This window comes from Aspergillus homomorphus (assembly GCF_003184865.1).
Source record: "Aspergillus homomorphus CBS 101889 unplaced genomic scaffold BO97scaffold_19, whole genome shotgun sequence".
In the NCBI taxonomy this organism is placed as follows: Eukaryota; Fungi; Ascomycota; class Eurotiomycetes; order Eurotiales; family Aspergillaceae; genus Aspergillus; species Aspergillus homomorphus.
The window spans coordinates 48,611-69,750 of NW_020291905.1; the positions used below are offsets into that span (position 1 = coordinate 48,611).

Genomic DNA, 21,140 nt, shown 5'->3' on the forward strand with positions numbered 1-21,140 from the left:
ATGAAACTCTAGTTGTGTTCATTTTCAGTAATAAATCTACTGTCTCACCATCCATGCCCATACTTGAGACCACCCTTGAATCTAGAGCAGAGAGAAGGGGCTAGGTACATGTACTAACTGGAACAAAAAACTCTCAACCCTTATCCGGGATCGCGGATTCCGGGACACTCTGCGTTTCAGCACCCGTGGCACTAGGAGTGGGAACATCCACCCCGGCCACCGTCCACTCCATTCCAGGGTAGGAGTCACTGATCACGCGCACGTTGACCTGCTTCGGGGTCGGTGCTGAGGGGTTTTCAGGGAATTTGACCGATGAGCGGACGTTCAGTTGGTGCTGCCGTTCATTGGGTTTGTTGCTGCTGCTGCCGCCGCCGCCGCCGCCGCCGCTGCTAGAAGAGGGGCCAGCACCACCACGACCACCGCCACGGCCAGATTTGCCGGTCCCGTTGTTGCGTCCCCGCGGACCGGTTTGCCAGGAGACGCGTTTCAGGGCTAGAAGCTCCCCGTCTTGGCCACCGGCTTTCGCGGTGTAGATGAGCAGGAAGTATCCCTCTGTCTGGGGTTTCGGGAAGCGTGGAGCATAGATTCGACAATCGCGGTCCAGAGCGGGGTTCTTCCGAGAGATGGAAACGGTGATGCCGCGGGAGTTGATGGTGGAGATGGAGACGGCGAGGTTGGGGAGGTATGATGCGGCCTTGACAAATTGGGCTTGCGACGAGGACAGCGGGAGCTTTCTTGCCAGGGAAGAGATGGCTCCCGCCGGGAGGGCGGCGAGGGCTGCAAGTGAGGGAGGGAGGTTGTTGTTCTTGCTGCTCTTGGGGTCGACGGTAACGTCGACGCCGGGCAGGATCGACAAGGCCGAGTCTTCGGGCCAGCGGGCGGATTTGATGCTTTGAAGCAGGCTCATGAACATCTGGCAGGCGTGCGGGTAGCCCAACTCGGCCATGACATCGATGGAGGCCTGGATGATACGGATGCCCTGGTCCAGAACGGAGGTCTGATCACCGACATAGTCGGATATCGGGAGGTCGATGCGCGACATGTAAGCTTGCAAGAGAAGGAAGGCTTTGACGTGCGGGTCCCACATGGGAAGATCGCCCATCGAGTCAACGGAGAGGGGTAGGTGGTTAGCCAGTTCGGCGTTGATCAGGTCTTCGTTGTGCCGAACGGGGAGTTCATCGAACTCGCTAGCAGAGCACATCCAACTCAGAACATCGTGGAAAGTCGGGTTGGGCTTGGCATGCGCCATGAGGTAGCGGATGGTTTTGTGCGAGAGGTAGTAGTAACTCATGATCTTGCCGAAGGGGGTAGGGTCGACATCGCCGGTCGCCGAGTCGAAAGAGACACAAGACGACTCGGCGAGCTCACCGAGGGACTGGTCGACCAAATCAATCATAAACTCCTGCGCAATAGATTGAGCGGCCATCGTGTTGTGCTCCTCAGCCGAGATCTCCAGCCCGTAGTAGGAGGGGTTCTTGTGGAGGCGTCGGAAGAAGAACGTCCAGGTCAGGTAGTCGAGTGCATCCTGCTTCGTGGTGATGGTTCCCGCAGACACTTCGGCACCCAAGTGGTTATCGAGGACTTTGTGCAGAGTCGACTCGACAGGAAATCCAGTATGCAGGAAGTGCTTGTAGAAGGCTTTCTTTGCATCCTGAGTGAAAATGCGAGCAATACCCGAGGTGTCGAACTGCGGGCGTCCCGCACGACCCAGCATCTGCAAGACATCTGTCAAGTCCATATCTCTGTAGCCCTCGATCTTGGCATCGAAGAACTGAGTGCCCTTGACGACAACAAGATGCGCGGGAAGGTTGACACCCCATGCCAAAGTACTTGTCGCCACCAGGATCTGAATTTTATTGTTCGCGAAGAGCTCCTCGGCTAGTTGTCTGTCAGATTCCACCAGACCAGCATGGTGCAGACCGATTCCGAAGCTCAGCGCCTCTCGTAAAGCGTCATCCTTGACTCGGGTAAGGTTCAACTGCAGATCCTCTTCCGACATGCGGACAAAGCGTCGAGGGTTGTCCTCCATACCACAGTAGTTGATCAGGTCTTTAGCAGTTAGACGAGTTTGTCGGCGAGACGCAACAAACACGATGACTGGCTTGTCGGGTGAGTGATTCTTGATAGCCAGGAATGTCGGTCTGTTCATCGACTGCATGAGGGGACAAAAGCCACGCTGCTCCGGGAATCCATCGATGTAGATCTCGAGGGGCACTGGGCGCACTGAATGCCGGAAGTTGTAGAGGCCCTCCTTAACACCCAACCAGTTCGCAAGATCGCTGGCGTTAGCACAGGCAGTAGACATGCCCATCAACCGCACAGAACCCTTGGATTGAGATGCGATGTAGTTCATTCGAGACACAATGATCTCCAGAATAGGTCCTCGGTCGCCACCGAGCAAGTGAATCTCATCGATGATTACCAAGCTCACCTTGCGCACATAGTCCCTAGTCTGCCAACTACGCGAGATACCGTCCCATTTTTCGGGAGTGGTGATGATAATATCTGCATCTCGGATCGTGCGAGTGTCCGGAGTGTTATCACCGGTCAACTCAACTAACTTGAGTCCCATAGGAATTGTCAGACGTTTCTTCCAGTCTTGAACTCGCTCACGCACAAGCGCTTTCATGGGCGCGATATACACAACCTTGGAGCCGGGCTTCTCTCTGAAAGCCCACCACATTGCCAGCTCTGCGGCCACCGTCTTTCCACTACCTGTCGGAGAACCAAGCAGAACATTGGCAGCAGTATGATACAGAAGGTGGAAGATTTGTGTTTGCATAGGGTTGAAGAACTGGAAGCGTTGTCCGTAAAGCTCCTCCAGAATCGGATTCTTCAAGGCAGAGATGGGCAAAGGCTGGAGGTTGAGTAGATCCGTGTACACGCTCTCCGTATCTGGACGAATCAGATGCTGGAAAGACACTGGTGTAACCGTTTCAGCACCCAGCCAACGGTCTGAGATCGCTCGAACGTAGATTTGACTTGGCAACGGATCCGAAAGAGGGATTGTGAAGTTCAACTCATGCTCATCATTGAGCTTCTTCCGGCTCAGAATGAAGTACTCATGGTGGTAAATCTCGGACGTTTCCGAATTCTCAACCCAAACCCAATACGACTCGGAGGCGCCATGATGTCTGTCATTCCAAGTGAATTCTGGGTAGAGTAGAAGGCGAATCCGCAGAACATCACGATTCAGCGGTGCAATTTCAGCTTCGACGCCTAGCGTGGGGAAGTTGTCCAGGAGCTTTGAGAGAGTTTTGCCCATACGGTGATTATGAACGAGCTGCCCGATCTCTGCCGTTTCCATGTCTCTCAAGGATTCGATAGCCGAAGTCGGGAGCTTCTCATCCAAGTTCCTAAGGATTGGTTGGGGCAGATCAAACTGATGGAACGGGTGGTCGAAAGGCCACATTTGCTTTTCAATCGATTTACACATGGACAGAAGCACCTGACATTGGTAGCCCCAGCGTCTATTCAACGCAATCATGAACAGAGCACGACAGATACGAGCGGCGTTCTGCGCGACATAGCCGGTATCCGATACCAGAGCGAAGTCCTCGATCCTAGCACGGGAGATGTACGACTGTAGCAAGATATTAGTCTTAGCATGAGGCGAGTCGTTTCCACCCTCCACTTCAGTTTGGATAGCCTCGTCTCGTAGCCTATTGAGTTCTTTCGACTCGCTTTCACGCGCTTGAATGTTGTCGAATTCACCACTCATGCTGATCATGCTCAGCACATCGGCTTCAGTTGCACGTGGTCTCATCATGTTGTTGAAAATCTCGACGCTAGTCTGTAGAACATAGTACTGGCTTGCGATGCGGCCCACGTCCTTCGCCCTGAGGTCCTCTGTTTTCTCATTGTAGATGATCATCTGGCTCTTTTGAAGGACGAGTGCCGCTTGAATGATCAGTTGACGGCGTCTCTGAACCAGCATCGGGTCATCACGTATCTCGGCCCAGTCAATACCATAATTGCGGGGCTCACGTAGCATGCGAACAAACAGATACGAATATCCCAACCATTGCACGGCTTCTGGAACCGAAGTGACGGTACCAAGTGAGATTTCCGCATTCAAGTTGTCCACGAGGCGGCTGGAGAACCTGGATTCAATCGGCTGCTGAGACGTGACTGCGGAGATGTAGTGATTCAATTTATCGTGGGTGGTACAAATGAAACCGATACCAGTGTCTTGGAACTGGGGACGACCAGCACGACCAAAAATCTGCAATACGTCCAGGATACCCAAGTCGACGAATTTACCCTCCTGCGGATTGTAGAGTTGGGTACCCTTAATGACAACTGCGGCCGCGGGAAGGTTGACACCCCACGCAAGAGTCGCAGTACAGCAAAGAACCTTGATCAACCCTTCTGAGAATAGACGTTCCATTAGGTTACGGTCACTTCGACTCATTCCAGCATGATGAGTTCCCAGACCACCGGCGAACAGTTCCCGCAGCTCGCGAGCACGGCTGCGTTTCACATCTGCCAGGCCATTGGAGTATCCTTCTTCGTCCTGACAGCTGAACAGATTCTCGCAACCTTCCTCGCTGGCCATTTGACGAAGCATCCGAGCCGTGAGAACAGTATTCTTTCGTGAATGTACAAACACCATGACCTGGTGGCCTCTCTCGAGCATATCACGAACCTTCTCAAAAGCTACAACATCGATGTTCTCGCGCGACTGCTTGGAGCCAGGCTTCCCTTTAACGCCAATGAAGTGTTGCTCAAGCGGCACAGGACGGAACGATTGATCGAAGTAGAACAGACCTGCCATCTTGTTGACTTTGAGGAAGTCGGCAACATCGATATAGTTGGGCAAAGTAGCCGACAGGCCGACAATACGGATAAGCGATTGTGTGCTCTCCACTTGACGCTGGGTACGGGCTACAAGAGACTCGATGACAGCACCGCGCTCATCATGGAGCATATGAACCTCATCGATAATCAGCAGGCGCACCTTCTGCACGAGCTCCGTGTCGCCCGTGCTCTTGCGGGTGACCACATCCCATTTCTCAGGAGTAGTAACGATGATCTGAGTTTCGACAATCTCCCGCTTGGTCAACTGCATATCACCAGTCAGTTCGCGAACCTTGATGTTGAGCCAAGCGAGCCTCTTCCCGAGCTTCTCGGTGACTTCAGCTGCCAAGGCCTTCATGGGAGCCACATAGATGATTTTGAACTCCTCCAGCTGCACTGCGAACTCGGTGGCCTCTGGCTGCTCAATGGGATTGGGGATAGTGTTTTTGCCGATGGCGTTCAGGATCGTCAGCATCGCAGCATCTGTTTTACCAGCACCAGTGGGAGCACAGATGAGCATGTTCTCGTTCGTCCTGTAGGCAACCTCATATAGAAGACTCTGCATGCGATTCAGGTTCTTGTAGCCTCGGAAGGTGCCCTGGCATAAGCCGTCCATGGATGCGATTGGAACCAGTTTCTGCCCGGGCATCATGCCGCCCGTTTTGGAGGCGGGGACCTCAATCTCGGTATACTTCTTCTCTTCAATCTGCTTACTACCCATGGGTAGTCCATACCTCTTCCCTCCAAGGGAAAGCACATTTCTAGATTCGTGCATCTTGAAGACATGAGGGTAGTGCGGTTCTGTCCGAGTCTGTGCTTCCAGCAGCGAGGCATTCTTGTGCTCGTAATCCTGTTGCCGTAAGGCTTGCTCCCGCTCTGCTCGTGTCTGTAGCCTGCCCGAAAACAAGCCGTCCGTCTGCGCCTCTGTTCGTGGGTAGGAGTGCGCACTGGAGATGATCTCCGACCGGTGAGCGATCAAGTCAATCACGAAATCCAGGTCATCGAAGCCGACAATGTCCGCCAGCGACATCTGCAGCTCGTCATCTCCACTGTCTGTAGCCAGAGCTGCTGTAATCTGTTGTGCGATGTCGTGTGCATCTACTCCAGGCTTGTTGGTGACAAGGCTGTGGCACTTCTGCTCGAGCCATGTCTGGTCATAGGCGGATGGTGTTGTCGGGGCGGAGGGAAGATCATCGAAGTCATCGTAGCCCTCGCTAGACTCATCATCGGAGCTAATGATGTCCCAGATGTCATCGTCGATGGTTCCGGGAGACGAGTAGTCATCATCAAAATCCAGCTCCAGGTCATTTCCGTAACTGGATTCCTTGGTGGGGTTGGGGTCTTGAGGCAGCTTCAAGTCGGCGATGGCCTGGCGCATGGCTGCTAGTTGGGCCAGCCACTGCGACTCGGCGGATCCCGTACCCTCCATTTTGGCGAGAGGGGGCAAGCTGGCTAGTAATGGGCTTCACCGACTTGAATCTCGAAAAGTGAGAGTGAGAAATGACTGATGAGATGATATGAGATGATTGAGCCGGCCGGTGGGCGATGACAGAACTACCGGCAGAATGGCCACCGCCTAGTTTAGCCGGCAGGTAAGGCGGTGAGATGGTTCTTCACAGCCGCAAGCCAGCAATTGATATTATTACGAAGTACTGCATTCGGGGGATAATCTGATTCCAGTCAATGTCTTAGTTATTGTCATAACCGGTGATTTGCGGCCAGATTACAGGCACAGGCACATCTGATAGTTTGATCAACTATGGATTAATAATCAGGGCAACAAGAGGGAATGATTACCTAAGCACACCCGCCGATTGTCGGGATTGCAGGGGAATGAACCTGGAATGACTCCGGTCGGTTTTAGTTCAATGCAGATGGCGTCAGGATAATTTTAAATGGTCCAATTGTCCTCAGCCCCATCGCTCTCGGTCTTTGCCGGCTTCCCCGCCAGTCCAACTGCCTTTTCTGCCCCTCCGCCTCGGCGTCTGATCTTCACTTTCTCATTCTCCCACCATCCTCCTTCTTCTTCAATTTACCAATGCGCACCTGTTCTTCGCTTCGTTCCCTCCCAGCGCAGGTACTTAAGAACCGGCTTCCTCACTGCACATCTCTCTTCGTCCGTTCATCTTCAATTGCTGCAGTCTCCCTGCAAAATCTTGGCAGCAGAAGCATAGCTACAGCTTCCCACTCGGGCTTTGTCAATCACCGAAACGTGCTGGCTGCTTCTCTGAGACAGCCGACCTCTACTCCCATCGCACGCCTCACCTCTCTTACACGGCAGTTCTCCTCCACCTCTGCTACCGCCGACTCAAACAAGATGGCTCCCGTTGAGGTTCAGCAGTACGACTACATCGTCCTGGGCGGTGGAAGTGGCGGCAGTGGCAGCGGCCGTCGCGCCGCCGGCTGGTATGGGGCGAAGACCCTGATCGTGGAGAGCGGTCGCTCCGGCGGTACCTGTGTCAACGTAGGGTACGTTCACCAGCCCTTTATCAAGCCCTCATAGCCCTCTCCCCTTGGCCATCGAGCCTACGCTAACCCATCCCCTCGACCTGCAGCTGTGTGCCCAAGAAAATGACCTGGAACTTCGCGTCCATCAACGAGAACCTGCACGCAGCGAAGCACTACGGCTACACTGTGCCGTCAGACGTGAACATTGACTACCGCTACTTCAAGGAGCGTCGGGACGCGACGATCGAGCGCCTGAACGGGGTCTACGAGCGCAACTGGGGACGCGAGGGCATCGACCTGGTGCACGGACGGGCCGGGTTTGTGGAGCCGAAGGTGATCGAGGTGACGCTAGAGGACGGCAGCAAGGCGCGGTACACGGCGCCGCACATCCTGATCGCGACGGGCGGGCGGCCGAGCATCCCGGACATCAAGGGGGCGGAGCACGGGATCACCAGCGACGGGTTCTTCGAGATCGAGGAGCTGCCGCCCAAGGTGGCGGTGGTGGGGGCGGGCTACATCGCGGTGGAGCTGGCGGGCGTGATGGGCGCGGTGGGCGTCGAGACGCACATGTACATCCGCGGCCAGGAGTTCCTGCGCAAGTTCGACCCGATGATCTCCAAGACCATGACCGAGCGCTACGAGTCGGTCGGCATCCACGTGCACAAGGGCCACCAGGGCTTCAAGGAGGTGCAGCTCCTGCGTGACGGCAAGGGCAAGGATAAGCTGCTGAAGCTGATCCACCACGACGGCTCCGAGACCGAGGTCAACGAGCTGCTGTGGGCCGTCGGCCGCGTCCCCGAGGTCGAGGACCTGCACCTGGACGTCCCCGGCGTCAAGCTGAACGAGAACGGCCACGTCGTCGTCGACGAGTTCCAGAACACCAGTGTCGACGGTGTCTACGCCATCGGTGATGTCACCGGCCAAGCCGAGCTGACCCCTGGTATGTTATATTCCCCTCCCATCCCCTCCCCCCTTTAGCCCAACATTCTTAACCACTAACTCTCACCAGTCGCCATCGCCGCCGGCCGCCAACTCGGCAACCGCATCTTCGGCGGCCCCGAGTTCAAGACCGCCAAGCTGTCGTACGACAACATCCCGACCGTCGTCTTCTCGCATCCCGAAGTCGGCACCGTGGGCCTGACCGAGCCCGAGGCCCGCGAGAAGTACGGCGACGACCAGATCAAGGTCTACCACACCCGCTTCACCGCCATGTACTACGACCTGTACCCGGCCGAGGAGAAGAAGCAGAACCCCACCGAGTTCAAGCTGATCTGCGCCGGCCCCGACGAGAAGGTCGTCGGCCTGCACATCCTGGGCCTGGGCTGCGGCGAGATGCTCCAGGGCTTCGGCGTCGCCGTCAAGATGGGCGCCACCAAGAAGGACTTCGACAGCTGCGTCGCTATCCACCCCACCAGTGCTGAGGAGCTGGTGACCCTGCGGTAGATTTATCTCGGAATTGTTTCTGTGTATAGTAGATGAAACGAGGAGGGATAGAAATACTACAGACTTAAAGTGATGATATATGCATCTCCCAAAGAAAACTGTCGTATGACCCATTACGTCCATATATATCTTGATCTAAGAAACGACGATAGTAGAAGAACCAAAACACACAGCCTGCTGTGCCAGCTTCGTTCCCGTCTCCCACGCCTATCCTCCCGGGAGCATCTTGTATACGTGTGTTTGTATGTACAAATGGAATAAGTAATATCCCGCCAATTAGCTTTATAGACACCGGAAACGACAGGGAGTATAAACTGGATGTCGGGAGTCCCGACACGCTCTAAGAAAGAAACCGCTAAGAATCAGGCTAAAAAAAAAAAAAAAAAGAACCGACGATCTTCCCACATACGCTTGTAATACACCACCAGACAGATTCGCAAGGAATAAAGGGATTAGAACTTTCTTTTCTTTTGTTTCCAAGATTCAGACACGCTGGGATCGCTGGGAGCGCAAAGTCGAGTGCCGGCGGATGATCCCGTCGCCTTGCATCGAGTGCCGAGGATAGTGATCCCGGGGATCGTGGCCCGTCGTGGCGCTCTGTTCCGGCGGAGGCGGGGTGTGATTCTGGTCGCGGTCGATGGACATCTGGCTCAGACTGGAAGCCCGGCGGCGCATGCGGCGCTCTGCGTCGGCGATTTCGTTCTGGTTGAGCGATTCCGAGGGGAGCAGGATGGCGCGGTCCAGAGCGTACGGCAGACCTCGGTGCCTGCCGCGGATCTGCATGGCGATGATCACCAGCTTGGAGAGCACGTGGAATTCCGCGGAGAATGAGGCGTTGACCCCGGGGTAGCCCAGGGACATGCCCACGGTGCCGTAGGCGGACACGACCTCGAACAGCACGGACCAGATCTGGAACGAGTAGTCGTCCTGGGCTTGAAGACGCCCACCTTCGACGATAGTGATAATGAACAGGCCCAAAAACACGTACCACAGATCGAAACTCAACTGCTTCCGCAAGTGAGCGCCGATGTAGCTGGGCGCGGTCTGGTTGTCGTCCCCGTCCTCCTCTTCGCCGTTGCCATAGATACCCAGACTCTTCTCCTCGTAGACATTGGTGCGTCGCAGGGAAATGGCAATGGGAAACACGGATATATACATCATGATCAGGTAGGACACCTGGACCGCGGGATGCAGGTCTGAGATGGAGACTACCGTAAACCCGGCAGTTCGCGTGCAGATTGCCTGAAACAAGCCGCCCAGAACCCGAAGGCCCGGCGACAAGGATGTGACGGTTGAGTCGTTCAGCTACCGCATGTATTAGCATGGTATAACGTCTAGAAGGATAGGCAATCTCACATCAAGGATAATGAAAAAGACCAGGTCGATTCCATTCAGCAGCACTAAGATGGCAAAGAGCCACCATGTAGCATTGCGAGGAAAGAGGAGAGTGAAGCATCGACGAGGGTGATCAAGAAGGAAGCGCAACTCCTCCCATAGAGGTGTCTCCGAACGGGTGAACTTGGAAGAAACCCAGATAATAAACCGCAGCATGCACGGGAACCCTGTGTTACCGATGACAACCAGGAATCCCAGGAGCAGGAGTGGAAAGATGGCCCCTTGGAACGAGGCCATCGAGTCTGGAGTGAGGTTGAATCCGACGTCGTTGAAGGCTGACTGGGCCACGAAAATGGCCCACCAAGGACGGCCCTGTCCGATTTGCTCGACCACCGACCCCCAGTGGGTAGTCATAATCCACGGCACCATACAGATCACGCCCAAGAGATGGAACAAGACATAGTAAGAGATCAGGACCACCGCCAGGGTCTTCAGCGCACGATATTCGATACCGCCCAACTCGTCTCGCTGCTCCTCGGTCAAATCAACGAAGTTGGAATTACGGGCGACAGTGGCATTCCAACTCAAATAAGGCTGCGTGGGCCGCTCACGCTCCTGGGTGAGGGATCGAAAGACGCTGTTGAACGTAGGCCGCCGGGTCGTTGAGCGAGCCAGCGGAGAGTTGTCAGGGTCGTCCTTCGTCTCTTTGAAAGTAGGGCGAGAGTCCATCCGAGGGAAAGTCTCATTCCTCGTCCGCGTCCGAAACATCTCAGGCTCGTTGATGGTAATATGGGGACCATCCATCCGACGAGACTGAGAATCATCCTCCTCGTCCCCATCCTTGCTCCTGCCCTCTTCCTCGTCGTTCTCGGATCCATCCCTGGTGTCATTCGGACTCCGCTCTTCATCGGACCCATCCGCCGTTGTTTTGACGGGCGGTTCCGCATCCTCCTCCTCTTCCAGCACCTGCGGCACACCACCCCGATCATATTCCCGGGGACTCGGAATCCGCAGGGCTCCTTTGCTCCTCCGCTGGTTCTCCAAGAATGCGATATGATGCTCGGGGCTTAGTTGTGCAGGCACGCGCAGACTGCCCACTCCATTTCCCAAGCCAAACGCCAGCTTCCGAGTCAGCGCTGCTTCTGGATCCTCCGTGTTACTCTCGTCATTGCGTCGAGCGGTTGGCGACGCCGGTGGCGAGGTATTCTCCTCTGGTGACTTGATACTATGACCTCGCGAACGGACCCGGTCTAGGGTATTCCGCAGTACCACGATGGGCCGGTTCCCGACGCCAGCCTCCTCTCGATCATAGCTCGCCCCGTTCTTGTCTTCAGTGACAGTGCGTTGTCGAGAGCGCGTGTAGCGGAGGGCTCGAGCATCGCGGACAACATGTTGGAAACGTTTTTCAAACCAGTAAAGCCGGATAAAGACGAGAACGGTGTTGATGAAGATGGGAGTCGTCAACATAGATGTCATGTACAAGAAAACTTGCTGATAGGTGTACAGGGTGTTGAGGTCCACCGTGTTGAGGCCGCTCTGGGTAGACGCACTGGCGGAGAGGAACAAAGCATCGGTGTAGGTGAGACTGGCACCGGGGTAGATAATGACGGAGGTGAGGAGGATCATGAAAATGATGTAGATATAGTGGAGAAGAATATAGTTCAGGCCCAAGCCCTTCACCCAGGGAATGCGCGAGGTGACGGTGTTCGCCCATCGCAAGATGGAGGAAAACATCCTGCGGTGTTACCGCACGGAGCTTGCTCCGTGAAAAGGAAGGGAACGGAACAAGGGGGAGGGGGGGGGGGACAGTCAGTCAAGATGTCAAGAATTTCGGAGTAAGAAGATCTAAAAATTCAAGGGACCACGAGGAGACAGAAGGAGGGGAAGAAAGGATGACCGACTGGGGGAAGGCGTGGGAGGAATTCGGGGAATCTGCGGTTGCCTGCCGATCGGTGACGACGAGGGGGAGAAAAAGGGCGCAGGACCAGAGCGGATGGAGGCCGTTGCGGAACTGCTGTAGGTCAAAGACCCACGATAGCAGCTAGACGGGGCGAACGGAGCAGGTTAAGCATTTTTAGTGAACGGAGCGAGTCAGGCCGGTCAAAGTGGGTGTGTGTTTGATTGAAGATAGAAGGAAGATGGGGAAAGGGTCGAAGAACAGAAGAACAGAAGAACAATGGCAATCGATGACAGGAGTGCGGAACAGCCGAGACTAGATTCCGGTCAATCAAACCAAGTAAAATCAAAGAAAATAAAAGGAAATAAAATAAAATTAAAGAAAATAAAAGCAGCCAAAGGTCGCCGGCCGCCATGGATCAATCCTCAACTGCAATTGACGAATCACTGCCTCACAGGTTATTTTTTAGCTGCATTTGTTTGCTTTTTTTTCCCTAGCTGATGCATATCGGCAATCAGAGAAAAAGAAATTATTTTAAAGAAAAAAGTTCTGTTAGATAGCTGCGATCGTCAACAAGGACAGAACCAGTTACGAAGCACTGCACAGGGGCAGGAGGGCGAGAAAATGCCGCATATGGCAGGGAAATTCCCTGGTTCGACAGCGCCGTCTTCACTATGCGTGCCTGAGATTAGTCCCAGATTCCCTGGACGCTCCGACACTTTCACTACCGTTGTCTCCAGAAGTGGAGAGGTAAAATTTTCTGCGCCATTTTTTTGCTTTTTTTCTCGATGTCCCCAATCAGTGCTGCGCTTGGGAAAACGTTCAGGTTCTATCAAACCGCCGGAAACAGCCATGCCTGCAATGCGCCGCGTCCGAGAACAGCAAACACTGCGCATCAATAACAAAAACGACGATCTCCAGGCTAGGTCATGCATCCAGAGATTCTAGGCCCTGTCACCGCAAGAGAGGGATCAGAGTTGTCGGGTCGTTGATTTCTATGTCGAATTATGATATGTTACCAAACTCAATCTTGACCAACTGTGTCATACAACCCCCCTCAATAACTCCGAGGCAGCTGCAGAACCTTCTCACTCACGTAGTTCAAAATCATTTCGCGACTGACTGGTGCAATCCGGGGCACTAAACATTCGCGTAGGTAGCGCTCGACGTCGTACTCCATGGCGTAGCCCATTCCACCGTGGCTGAGCACCGCCCGCTCACACGCCGTAAAGGCCGCCTCGGCCGCGACATATTTCGCACTGTTGCAAGCCACTCCCACCGAGTGCGCAGGGATACTCTCATCGTGTCGCGAGGCATCGTAGAGACGCGCCGCATGGTAGGTGGCCAGCTTGGCCGCCTCGAGCTTCATGTACGCATCCGCCAGCGGATGCGCGATGCCCTGGTTCTGTCCGATCGGGCGGCCGAAGACGACTCGTTCCTGCGCGTACTGCGCTGCTCGCTCCAGCGCCGCATAGCCCAACCCCAAGGCCTCGCCGGCCAGTAGACACCGTTCCGCGTTCATGCCGTGCAGAATGATGCGGAATCCGTCGTTCTCCTTCCCGATCAGCGTCTTCGCCGACACTTCATACTGGTCGAAGAACACCTCGTTGGCGTCCACCGCTCGGCCGCCCATCTTCTTGATCTTGCGCATGTCCAGGCCCGATTGGTCGCGGTTGAGGTCGATGCAGAACAGCGACAGTCCCTGGGTCGGTTTGCTCACCTCCTCCAGCGGTGTGGTCCGCGCTAGGAGGATCATCTTCGAGGCCACCTGCGCACAGGTGATCCAGATCTTCTGCCCGCTCACCGAGTAGACATCGCGGGAGGGGACTTTGGTCGCCAGCGTCTTCAGCTTCAGCGTCTCGAGGCCTGTGTTCGGCTCCGTCACACCGAAGCACGTGCGCCACGTGCCGTTGATGATCTTGGGGATGGTCTCTTCCAGTTGCTCGCGCGTACCGAACCGAGCCAGCGGTTGAGTCGCATACACGTTGGCGTGGATGGCCTGGGCGCCGGCCATACCTGCGCCCGATTGAGTGATGGTCTGCATCATCATCGTTGCTTCCGAGATACCTGGCCATCGTTCCATCAGTAAATACAGAATACTAGTTGAGAGAAAATATCACCGCTCCGTACCTAGTCCAGCTCCCCCAAGTTCCTCCGGCAGCGCAATGCCTAGCCATCCGTCCTGCGCGAGCGCGGCGTGAAACTCCTTGGGATCGCGCTCATTCTGATCGCACTCTTGCCAGTAGGTGTTGGGGAATTTGGAGCAGACGCCTGATACAGCATCTCGGACGGTCAGTTGCTCCTCCGTGAAGCCCGTCAGCTCCATCAACGGGCGTGCGGTGGTAGTGGAGAAGCCGCAGCGGGCTGGGGATCGGAGGAGGGACGCTCGCAGGGAACCATCTCGCCGGCAGATTCCCCGAGCTAACCCGTACAGACGAGACATTGTACGTTAAGAATAGGTGATGAATATACAGAATTCTTCGACGGAGAACAAGTTAAGTTGACAGCAAGTAGTGCCAGTGGAAGCACTGCCTGATATATGTAATTGGAGATTATGATGATCGGCGTATACAGATGGATCCCCGCCACTCTCTAATAGCCTTCTCCCTGCCATATAGCCGAGACCGAGTCGCCCTTTCAGTACAGCTGCAATTCTAAGTATGACTTTCGGGTGACAAGTTTCGTGAGAATAGGCCTGAAAACTCGTATTCCTGGATTTGCTGTAGCCTGATACTCAGCATATTTAGGTGACCATCAATTGGCCAAATCACAATATATACTTCCAACCTCGGCCAAGCCCAGTAATGCGCCCCAACATCGTGACTACTGGAAGCCGGGTTGCCATTAATAAAATCCTTCCATTCGCATTTCATATAGCGAGTTGAGACCTGGTATTATACTTGCCATTCAAGTCGACGAGATTACAGCCATATTACGGTAACGGACAAGGTATGTTCTGACCCAAAATCAGGTTCGTTGCTCTATTCTTCTCTATGTAGATAATGTAGATCTAATGCAGTGATCGTGTCGTTCATGACGTCGTACGTTCTATGATTGAGTATTCAATCATGATATTATAGTATCGAGCATGAGAGGAGCTGTGTTGCCGACAGGATTCTCCCGCACGCACAATCATAGTGCCGGTAAGCCGTTGACAATCCGGGAGCAAGGCGGAGTTCATGACCATACAATGAGCGAAGACTGCAACTGGCATGAGTGACAGCGAATTATTGAACCTGCCAGTGTCGCGAATCGGAATGTATCAGCGGTCCCCCGCTGGGGATGAGAGCCTCGGATGAGCCAGCTGCTCCTCTGGCGATGGACGCCCACGCGGAGAGAGCACAATAGTCGCCTCACATGGCCACTATTGCGGTGACATCGCGATGAAATAACACTCTAATCTAGTGCCATGCATACTCAAGATTCGTGCTTCTCATTGTCAGCGGCAGCGGCTTTGTCAGTCTTGACAAAGTGTCCCTGGATCCAGGAACGATACATCTTGATCTTGCGCTGACGGTTGACGATCAATCGGTTGTCGACAGCCAATTTCTGTACCTCAAAGACGCCAGCCTCTTCGGTGGCAGCCGTCTCTTCAGTCGCAGTGGTTTCGTCGTTGGTCGTGCCCTCTGTCTCAGCCACCAGGCCCTTGGGAAGTCCCTTCTCCGGAGTCCATTGACCCCACATTTTCTCGAGCTCGTCCCGGTCGAAGAAGTACACGCGCGTGCCATCTCCCCGGATGTAGAAGTTCTCTCCCATGTACCGGCCCTTCTTGAACCGGACCTGAGCGAGATCGCCCCGCCCGTAGTCCCGGAACAGGATCTTACCACCTGGCTTCAGGACGCGGTAGATGTTGCGGATAGCCTGTTCCCACTGGTTGGGAGCCAAGGCAGAGAAGATGAAGATGAGCACAACCACATCAACCGAACCTTCGGCTACGTTGGGAGGCAGCGATTCGTCCCCAGTCGCGCTCACATCCCACACGTCCGCCGTAATGTGCTTGGTGTTGTACTGGGGGCTGTCCCGGATCACCTGGACAGCGGTCTTGGAGAAGTCGCAAGCGTGAACCATCAACTCCTCGTTCTCATTGTTCTCCAACAGCGGGAAAGCGGTATTTCCGGCGCCTGCACCGACCTCCAACACGACCCGCTTGCCCACACCCGGGCGAGTCACTTCGTCAAGGACGGGGAACTCCTGGCGCAGCCATTTGCGGTTCTTGAAGAAGTTGGAGGTATTGTTTTTATAGAAGAGGTTCCACCACTTGGCCGGATCGGCATTGAAGCGATTTCTGTCGAACTCGGATACTGGAGATTCGCGCTGCTTCGCATACTGCCCCTCGGCGAAAGCCTTGAATTCGTCATCGGGCTCTACGTGGTCCCAGGCGTTGAACTCGAACACGTCGTCGCCCTGTTCCAGATACCGAGAGCCGAACTGGAAGGGATCACTCCGCTTTTGGTTGTTGGAAGGGTCGTGCGACCGATGCGGGGCCATCGCGGGGGGTGTGACGGACTGGAGAATCGTCGCGATATCATCGGACGCGGGGGCGATCGGGACAGGAGACATATTGGCGATAGGTGGCCCCGGTGGAGAGCAGACTCGTGAGAAGGATGGGAAAACGAACGGGATTGGGGCGTGTATCGCAAGTTGCAACCACTTTTCTTATCGAGGGGGAGAAAATCTTCCTTCAGGCTCGCTCAATCAGGAGGCAATCAGTGGGGAGTGCAAACCTTGCAACTGGAACTGATAAGCGACAATCATGTGACTGTTACCCACGTGTGATAGTGCCTGACGGATACCTGAGGCTAGCAACATCACAGGACTGTGCTCTACTTCGTATACAACCACCTACGCTCAGCTGCTCGTACCATTCAGTAAAGCCAGTTGGAGCACCATGACCACCATTTTCTGGATCACCATCTCTTGGGCAGGTGGCTTCGAGATGAGGTGGAACTGTCAAATTGGCCACCCAGTGACATACTCCATAGAATTGCATCATACATCGGGAAAACAGTTTGAATTGAGCATGCTATCATAGCTACGTAGAAGCTTCGCCCGACGATTTTTCACTGTGGTAATAAAACATCATCATAGTCAAACAATGATCGTGATGTTAGACGTAAAGATGTGTTACAGTTCGGATTGGAATAACAATATCTCAGTCGCGAGCAAGTGATACTCCTTGAAGTGACTGCTGAACGCAGGGAGGAACGCGCGAAGATAATTCCGGGGCGACTTTCCCGCGGAAAAGAAGAGCTTATCGGGAGGAGCTTTGCTTATCGCGGATTGCGGGGAGGAATCTAAGGGCGATATCGGGTGCGATGCGAGTTTCCCGTCGCGGTCCCGGATCGCCCGCGGTATTCTACAGCTATTCATGCTCCTTCGCTTGCTCTCTTGAGCGCCCTTTTATTTTATTTTGTGAAACTCAAACCTCTTTTCCTTCTTCTTTTCATCTCTCTAATTTCCCGTGCCGCCTCATGTGTTGAGTCTTTCCATCGTCGTGTCAATTCCTACTCCTTTCCCTCTTCCTCTCCCTTCCCTCCCTCCCTTCCTCCATACCCGCATATACTTCCCTACATATTCACCACCGTAGCTATGGCTGCGTCCTGGTGCGCCCTGCGTGGCTCTCGTCAGCTTGCCTTGCGCACGCGAGTACGCTCAATTCCTTCTTCAATTGCTGCTCGCAGAATATCTATACCCCTCCTCCGTTCTCTTCACACCACCTCCGAGCAGCCTTCTGCCTCCCGTCGTCATGTCTACACCAGTTCTATTGGCGACCACGGTGATCCTCACCCTCGCGATCTCTTCCAACCCCTCGATACCTTTCCCAGGCGCCATATCGGCCCTGCTCCAGACGCAGCCAAGGAGATGCTGGCTACGCTAGATCCCCCAGTAGCTTCTCTCGATGAATTCGTGAAGCAGGTCCTCCCCGCGGACATCCTCTCCAAGAAAGATTTGATCGTTTCTCCTCCGAGCTCGAACGCCAAGTTGTACCGGGATAGTGTGCACGGTGGCTTGGGTGAGACCGACATGCTCAAGCTGCTCGACACCTACCGCAAAGAGATCGATGTTTCAGGAAAGACATATATCGGTACCGGCTACTACGGAACTATCGTGCCTCCGGTAATTTTGCGCAACGTCCTCGAGAATCCCGCTTGGTACACTAGCTACACCCCCTACCAGCCTGAAATCAGTCAAGGTCGCTTGGAGTCCCTCCTGAACTTCCAGACCTTGACTGCTGATCTTACCGGCTTGCCTTTCGCCAATGCCTCCGTGCTGGACGAAGCCACTGCCGCAGCCGAGGCGATGACCATGTCCCTGGCTACCATGCCCATGGGTAAGCAGAAGAAGCCCGGCAAGTCCTATGTGGTTTCCAGTCTCTGCCATCCTCAGACTATCGCTGTGATGCGCTCCCGCGCAGAAGGATTTGGCATCAACCTGGTTGTCGGAGATATCCTCGCGGACGACTTCAAACTCGTGAAGGAGCAAGGCGACAACCTCATCGGTGTTCTGGCACAGTATCCTGATACCGAGGGTGGAATCTACGAGTTCCAAGCCCTGAGCGACGCCATTCATAGTGCCGGAGGCACCTTCAGTGTGGCCACGGACCTTTTGGCCCTGACCCTGCTCAAGGCGCCCGGTGAGTTTGGTGCTGATATCGCCTTCGGAAATGCCCAGAGACTGGGTGTTCCCATGGGATTCGGTGGCCCCCATGCCGCCTTCTTTGCTTGTATCGACAAATATAAGCGCAAGATCCCCGGTCGTGTTGTAGGTGTCTCCAAGGACCGTCTGGGCAACCGGGCCTTGCGATTGGCTCTTCAAACCCGAGAGCAGCACATTCGTCGCGAAAAGGCCACCAGTAACATTTGCACGGCTCAGGCTTTGCTGGCTAACATGACCGCCATGTATGCTGTCTACCACGGCCCGACTGGCTTGAAGGCTATTGCCCAGCGTATCATGTCCATGACTGCCACCTTGCAGACTCAGCTTGCGGCTCTGGGCTACAACGTTCCTGTCAAAAGCAATACTGCGGATGGCGGTGCTGTTTTTGACACGGTTGTTGTTGAGCTGTCTAGCAGCCAGGAAGCCGACGCTCTTATGTCTGCGGCACGCCAACAGCACATCTACCTCCGTCGCGTCAATGGCACTAAGGTTGGAATCTCTCTGGACGAGACTGCTGGACGCGAGGAAGTGAGGTCTGTCCTCCAGGTCTTCGCCAACCATGTCGGCAAGGGCGAGGTTACCCTTGAAGACAGGCTCGCTGTGTCATCCGTCCCCGCCAACTTGGAGCGGAAGTCGGACTACCTTACTCACCCTGTGTTCAACTCACACCACTCAGAGACCGAGATGCTGCGCTACATTCATCACCTCGAGTCTAAGGATTTGTCGCTGGCCCACTCCATGATCCCTCTGGGCTCTTGCACCATGAAGCTTAACGCAACCACCGAAATGATTCCTGTCTCGTGGCCCGAGTTCTCCCAGATTCACCCCTTCATGCCGGCCGACACCGCCAAGGGATACACTCAGATGATTGACGATCTGGAGCAGCAACTTGCCGACATTACTGGTATGGCTGAGGTCACTGTGCAGCCTAACTCTGGTGCTCAGGGTGAATTCGCCGGTCTTCGTGTGATCAAGAAGTACCAAGAGGCACACGAAGGCTCGAAGCGCGACATCTGCCTGATTCCTGTCTCCGCTCATGGTACTAACCCTGCCAGTGCCGCGATGGCTGGCATGCGTGTTGTCACCATCAAGTGTGACACTAAGACTGGCAATCTTGACCTGGAGGACCTGAGAGCTAAATGTGAGAAGCACCAAGAGAATCTCGCCGCCGTTATGATCACCTACCCTAGCACCTTTGGTGTCTACGAGCCTGGTATCAAGGAGGCCTGTCAGATTGTTCACCAGTATGGTGGCCAGGTCTATATGGATGGCGCCAACATGAATGCTCAGATTGGCCTGTGTTCGCCGGGTGAGATTGGTGCTGACGTGTGCCACCTCAACCTTCACAAGACCTTCTGTATTCCCCACGGTGGTGGTGGTCCGGGTGTTGGTCCTATCGGAGTTGCTGAGCACCTGCGCCCTTTCCTGCCTTCTCACCCCGTCAGCGAATATCTTCAGTCCAAGCGCGGCGAGACCTCGTCTCCCCCGATCAGCGCTGCTCCTTGGGGTAGCGCTAGCATCTTGCCTATCACTTTCAACTACATCAACATGATGGGTGCTAAGGGTCTTACGCATGCGACCAAGATCACGCTGCTCAACGCCAACTACATCCTTTCGCGCCTCAAGGAGCACTACCCTATCCTATACACCAACGAGAACGGTCGTTGCGCGCACGAATTTATCCTTGATGTGCGCAAGTTCAAGGATACTTGTGGCATCGAGGCGATTGATATTGCCAAGCGTCTTCAGGACTACGGATTCCATGCCCCGACCATGTCGTGGCCAGTGTCCAACACTCTCATGATCGAGCCGACCGAGTCGGAGAGCAAGGCTGAACTCGACCGGTTCTGCGATGCTCTCATCTCCATCCGTCAGGAGATCGCGGCCGTTGAGAGCGGCTCTCAGCCCCGGGAGGGCAACGTCTTGAAGATGGCCCCGCACACGCAGCGCGACCTACTCGCCACGGAGTGGACTCGCCCTTACACCCGGGAGACTGCGGCCTACCCTCTGCCTTACCTGGTGGAGAAGAAGTTCTGGCCCTCAGTGACTCGCGTGGATGATGGTAAGCTAACCTCCTTCGAACCCATTTCCTGCTACCCAACGGATTGCTAACTCACTTCTTTAGCCTACGGTGACCAGAACCTGTTCTGTACCTGCGGTCCTGTGGAGGATACTGCTTAGATTCGATGATACCCATGTTTTACTTTATTGCCCTAATTCTCTCTTCGGTATTGCAAGTACCATTTCAACATTCCATCCTTCATTGGATTATACCTTGAGCATTGTGATGGCGTGGGCCAACTCACAATGCGATTCAACATGACGATAGACGACCTTGGGATGGCGTTAGTTATAGATTTTAGAGCGAAAGCTCCCCGGCTGCAGTACTGGTGGCCTGCTACCTTACTTTAGCGCAATGGGGGAAAATTCAATAAATATAAAAATTTTCAATCATTCGTTTCTCTGCTTGTTCACTTAGCTGCTGGATAGTTGATGGTAAGCTGCGCAGAAGTCAGAGAAAGCATAGGCTAGATAAAGGCTTCTTGACTCGGAATATATC

At 54.6% G+C, this 21,140-nt stretch overlaps 6 protein-coding genes across 6 annotated transcripts; 2 read left to right on the forward strand and 4 right to left on the reverse strand.

Moving 5' to 3' along the window:
* Positions 1 to 41: 41 nt before the first annotated feature.
* Positions 42 to 6,301, reverse strand: BO97DRAFT_369227 (RNA helicase SLH1). Its single transcript, XM_025692732.1, has one exon. The coding sequence runs from the start codon at positions 6,227 to 6,229 to the stop codon at positions 134 to 136; it is 6,096 nt and encodes a 2,031-aa protein (XP_025551115.1). The 5' UTR covers positions 6,230 to 6,301; the 3' UTR covers positions 42 to 133.
* Positions 6,302 to 6,758: 457 nt separating this feature from the next.
* Positions 6,759 to 8,765, forward strand: glr1 (glutathione-disulfide reductase GLR1). Its single transcript, XM_025693787.1, has 3 exons — positions 6,759 to 7,269; positions 7,356 to 8,188; positions 8,258 to 8,765. The coding sequence occupies exons 1-3, from the start codon at positions 6,839 to 6,841 to the stop codon at positions 8,689 to 8,691; spliced, it is 1,698 nt and encodes a 565-aa protein (XP_025551116.1). The 5' UTR covers positions 6,759 to 6,838; the 3' UTR covers positions 8,692 to 8,765.
* Positions 8,766 to 9,060: 295 nt separating this feature from the next.
* BO97DRAFT_470550 (potassium ion transporter) lies at positions 9,061 to 11,816 on the reverse strand. The gene is made up of 2 exons (XM_025699957.1): positions 10,048 to 11,816; positions 9,061 to 9,996 (listed from the first exon to the last, which is right to left on the reverse strand). Exons 1-2 carry the CDS (start codon positions 11,758 to 11,760, stop codon positions 9,175 to 9,177), a joined length of 2,535 nt encoding a protein of 844 aa, XP_025551117.1. The 5' UTR covers positions 11,761 to 11,816; the 3' UTR covers positions 9,061 to 9,174.
* Positions 11,817 to 12,980: 1,164 nt separating this feature from the next.
* Positions 12,981 to 14,249, reverse strand: BO97DRAFT_369236 (acyl-CoA dehydrogenase family protein; the record flags this gene model as incomplete). The annotated part of the gene is made up of 2 exons (XM_025692733.1): positions 12,981 to 13,990; positions 14,054 to 14,249. 2 exons carry the CDS (start codon positions 14,247 to 14,249, stop codon positions 12,981 to 12,983), a joined length of 1,206 nt encoding a protein of 401 aa, XP_025551118.1.
* A 642-nt stretch (positions 14,250 to 14,891) lies between these two features.
* BO97DRAFT_405704 (tRNA(Thr) (cytosine(32)-N(3))-methyltransferase) lies at positions 14,892 to 16,603 on the reverse strand. Its single transcript, XM_025695247.1, has one exon. It carries the CDS (start codon positions 16,481 to 16,483, stop codon positions 15,341 to 15,343), a length of 1,143 nt encoding a protein of 380 aa, XP_025551119.1. The 5' UTR covers positions 16,484 to 16,603; the 3' UTR covers positions 14,892 to 15,340.
* Positions 16,604 to 17,350: 747 nt separating this feature from the next.
* On the forward strand, positions 17,351 to 21,003 carry BO97DRAFT_470553 (glycine decarboxylase subunit P). Its single transcript, XM_025699958.1, has 2 exons — positions 17,351 to 20,642; positions 20,706 to 21,003. The coding sequence occupies exons 1-2, from the start codon at positions 17,513 to 17,515 to the stop codon at positions 20,759 to 20,761; spliced, it is 3,186 nt and encodes a 1,061-aa protein (XP_025551120.1). The 5' UTR covers positions 17,351 to 17,512; the 3' UTR covers positions 20,762 to 21,003.
* The last annotated feature ends 137 nt before the right edge of the window (positions 21,004 to 21,140 follow it).

Coding starts and splice junctions, on each gene's coding strand:
- BO97DRAFT_369227 (XM_025692732.1), bottom strand. CDS start 6,229: ATGGAGGGTACGGGATCCGCCGAGTCGCAGTGGCTGGCCCAACTAGCA.
- BO97DRAFT_470553 (XM_025699958.1), top strand. CDS start 17,513: ATGGCTGCGTCCTGGTGCGCCCTGCGTGGCTCTCGTCAGCTTGCCTTG. Junction 20,643..20,705: donor AGTGACTCGCGTGGATGATG/GTAAGCTAACCT, acceptor TCACTTCTTTAG/CCTACGGTGACCAGAACCTG.
- glr1 (XM_025693787.1), top strand. CDS start 6,839: ATGCGCACCTGTTCTTCGCTTCGTTCCCTCCCAGCGCAGGTACTTAAG. Junction 7,270..7,355: donor GGTACCTGTGTCAACGTAGG/GTACGTTCACCA, acceptor CTCGACCTGCAG/CTGTGTGCCCAAGAAAATGA. Junction 8,189..8,257: donor CCAAGCCGAGCTGACCCCTG/GTATGTTATATT, acceptor AACTCTCACCAG/TCGCCATCGCCGCCGGCCGC.
- BO97DRAFT_405704 (XM_025695247.1), bottom strand. CDS start 16,483: ATGTCTCCTGTCCCGATCGCCCCCGCGTCCGATGATATCGCGACGATT.
- BO97DRAFT_470550 (XM_025699957.1), bottom strand. CDS start 11,760: ATGTTTTCCTCCATCTTGCGATGGGCGAACACCGTCACCTCGCGCATT. Junction 9,997..10,047: donor TCTTTTTCATTATCCTTGAT/GTGAGATTGCCT, acceptor TACATGCGGTAG/CTGAACGACTCAACCGTCAC.